Below are 3,729 nucleotides of genomic sequence, written 5' to 3'. Positions count from 1 at the left end.
CAAGTTCCACGGAGCCTAGCAAACTTCGTGTGAGTCTATTCAGAGCTCTTTGGTTCGAGTAATTTCTTCGGTTGGTGCGACGGGCTCGCGGTTTAGAGCCTCCAACCGGATGGGCTAGAAGAGTGTTCACGGGAAGGAACTCTAGTCCACCTCTCATCTTTTCTATCTGTAACCGCAACTCAAGCAAGTTTTCCAGCCTACACTGCGACCATCTTCGGTGTAAGTAAACAATCTTTAAATCAACCATTAAGCGTCCGTGCTTAATTCTAGCGTGTCGCCCGTTCTCTCCGACCCCACGTGCCCGGGCTGCTGGCCACAGCCCGCGTGCGCAAAAGGGCCGCGGATCGCTCCCGGCCCGCACAGCGTCCTCGGTGGTGGGACCCGAAATTTATGTCGCGGGCCGGGGGGATCACGTCGAGGACCAGGCTGGTGACAGTCCGGCTCCAGATATTTGACTGGACACGCTGCGGATCGTGGGTCTGGCCCATCGGGGTTTGTTGTTGTAGGGTCCATGAGGGCCTGTAGCTGTGGCAGTTCACTTAATAAATTCCCCAACGGTTCGCCAGCCAATGGCCCCAAAAGGAGCCAGAGGGTTATGGCCTCCTTGCCCCCATATACCTCTACGCACGCTTCGATACTCGCCATCGTAGTTGGGGCCCGGCCGGAATCAGCAAGATGTCGATGAGGCCACGGGCCGCCCGCTTGCTGGATTGTTATACCCAGTGGGTGTGTTCTAGGGTTCCAGGACAAGTAGGATACCCCAATGATGGCTAGCAGCAGTTGTTCCGCGGAGGGCTTTAGGGGTCGTCTGTTATGTCAAGCGTAGGCTTTCTGGTACACTTGACCTGTAACGAGAGCTGGGAGTGGAATGGGCCATTGGTTATTATCCGTTATTGTATTTAAATCAGTGGTATGTCCCCCGCTCCAGGTGGCTTGACGCATTAGGAAACTAGCCTCATCTTGGTCCAGCGTCTCCGACCCGTACTCTACTAGCAACCGTCCTAACCATACCGCCAAGGTTTCGCTGGGCTTTAACTTTGACTCCTTACACAAATCCTGCATCTCTGGCCGAGTACGGGTACGGTACGTAATGGTTGTACGTGCTACTCCCTGTTTATCTATATTATGCTTCATTATAGCAACGGGGTGAGCTTGGACCGGAGCGGGGTCAGGGTTAACTGGAAGGGCCGGGTATAACTTCCCTCCTCCGTAAGGGGGCGGGTCTATAACTGGCGCCGCCTCGGGGTGGAATCACAGGTGGCGTCATTTTGGGAGGCGGGGCCGTAGGCAATGACGCAGCTGGCCATCCTCCTCTGTAAGGGGGCGGATTCATGGCCGGTGCCATCTCAAGGGGCAGACCAGCGGGCGGCGCCACTTCAGGGGGCGGGGCCGTAGGTGGTACCGCGGCTGGCCCTCCTTGTGGAATCTTTTCATTGTCCCGCCCTTTCTTTTCCCCGGTGACATTTTCGGGCAGTGGCTTAGGAATTTCTTTTGTTGCTGCGTTCGCGGCCGCTTTTTTAGCCGTGGCTAGCTGGGCCTCCAAGTCCGCATTTTCCCGCAACACACCCGTAAAGGCACGGAATAGCACATTTATTATCTTTCCTTTGTCCCACTTTGGGCCCGCCCATTTTGTCGCAGTGCGGCCCTCTGTTTCCAGACTTTCACAGAGTTGGGTTAGGAGCTCATGGCCACGCAATCTGAGTGCCAGAGTTGGGCAATTAAACTTGTCAGCCGGCGTCGGCTCCCCGCCCTCCCGCACGTGGCGTATACAGCGGGCATACTCTGGGGCAGGAGTTGGATTTGCTGCGCCTGTCAGTTTTACTCGAGCCAGAGAGATTGTTTTTGTTTTTTCCCGTGGCCTGTATAGAACCCGGTCGCCACCCACAACGCAGCCAAATGCCCCAGGGGTTAAGTCTGTTGCCCACTCCTTGGTGACCCCCTCTTCCCCTCTCAGGGAGAAGTAGCTGCTGACGCACCCCGTCTCCGCTCCGCCTGCTTGGTGATAAGCGATGTGGGCCCATAATTCATCCGCGTTATCTGCACGGCACCCCCCACTGCGCCAGGGGCAGTTCTTAATTAATTCCACCTCCATCACATTTCCCCTTGATCCTGTTCGTGACGCCATGTCGAGGATCAGAGCAGCGCCGGCAGCTGCTTTCTGACCCCCCCCACCAGAGCAGTAAAACTTTTACCTTGACAGGCGGGTAATTAATGGATGGGGTGAAATTAACCAGGCACAGACGCGTGTCAGTTACAGGAGATTGTTTATTTACATCGCCCAGATAGTGACGTGCGACGCAGGCTGAGCCTTTGTTCCGTTACAGTTGCATCGATTACAGTTAAGCATACGGGTTCGGGTTACAGCCAATCAATCAATGACGAACGTGGCGCCGGAACGAACTATCGTGCCTGTAGGGCTTTAATACGTCAAGATTAACGATGATGGGGAGTGATTGACGGGTGATCAGACCGCCAAGCCACTCTGGTGATGGACTCAGGTTTTTCCTCAGAGATTTCCCCAGAGTTTTCCGGCTTGGGCAGAAGTTGTTAAACTATTTATAGACAGAGGTAACTAACGGGGTATCCAATGATGAACTGTTAAGTGGAATCTTTAATTTTCTGGCAAGCAGCAGTTCTTTGTGTTATCAGGTTATAAGGTAGTGGGTCAGGTTTTTTGCCTGTTACGTATGAGGTTACGATGAGGGGCTTACGCTTGTTTTATGACCAATTATATACAGTTTTTTTTCCCAGTTTTATTGTAGGGATTTATGGCAGGGCTATCCCCCTTTTACTCTGACCAATCATAAATCATGCTTAAATTTTGTTTCTTGTTAGTAGGCTTAAGTTTTATTTCTTGGTTGTGACGTGGGCATAAATTTAAGTTTCTGGCAAGGATTTCTTTTAACCCTTAGTTGACTACTGTGTGCGAAGTGAGGATGGTCTGAATGGTATCTCTTGCTAGTGGCATGGGCACTGATTAATTGGGTTGTGACAGAAAGTAGTAAACTTCTATCCAGCTACAATTCTGTTTGAATAAAAGAAGCATAAATGCCTGATTTGCAGTGATAAAAATAAGGTTTTACAGGTTTTTTAACTTCTGTTTGCATTGCGGACCCAATGGACCTTATATTAGAGAGCTGAACTGTTTCCCATTTTTCACAACAGTGCACTAAGCTCCACTCAGTGACACCCATACAAACCAGCTGAAAGAATGATATTTACTAGTGAGAACCCAGTTTGATACTCAATTGCCAGGTCATGATTACAGGGCTGGTACACAGGAAGCAAAAATCTGTTTATAAACTGGAGACTGGATGCACACCTTGCTAGAGTTATTTGACCCCAGAGCAGGGCGGTTGGACCCAGTGATCTCACAAGGTCTCTTCCAGCCCTAAACTTCTGTGAATCTGTGAAGACATTTGGTCTCAAACTGTTGAAAGAGAAATGCAAGATTCCACAAAACCTTTTTAAAATTCACTTTTTAGAGTAGAATTACCCTTTAAACTTCCTGTTTCACATTTAAAATTAATTTGTCATTGCAAACAGACAGTCTTACCTGTTATTAGTTATATGTGTAAATAGTTTGCATCTGAAATAGCTACCTTGTAACCCAAAATGTTGTGTGTTGTTTTATTGAACAGGCGAAAGAGAAGAACTTAATCTGACTGCCAGTCGTCTGATGGGCAGAACCCTGACTGTTGAGGTGTCTGTGGAAACCATAAGAAATCC

General features: G+C 49.9%; 1 protein-coding gene across 1 annotated transcript in view; it reads left to right on the top strand.

Moving 5' to 3' along the window:
- Positions 1-3,729, top strand: part of BAG2 (BCL2 associated athanogene 2) — a 26,275-nt gene that overhangs the window by 22,205 nt on the left and 341 nt on the right. The window contains 1 exon segment of the mRNA XM_025204488.1: positions 3,642-3,729. This exon segment is cut by the window's right edge and continues 25 nt beyond it. Coding sequence (XP_025060273.1) covers positions 3,642-3,729 — 88 coding nt within the window.

The sequence above is a fragment of the Alligator sinensis genome, unplaced genomic scaffold, assembly GCF_000455745.1.
Source record: "Alligator sinensis unplaced genomic scaffold, ASM45574v1 scaffold482_1, whole genome shotgun sequence".
Taxonomy (NCBI): Eukaryota; Metazoa; Chordata; order Crocodylia; family Alligatoridae; genus Alligator; species Alligator sinensis.
This window is presented reverse-complemented; position numbering and strand designations above follow the sequence as displayed.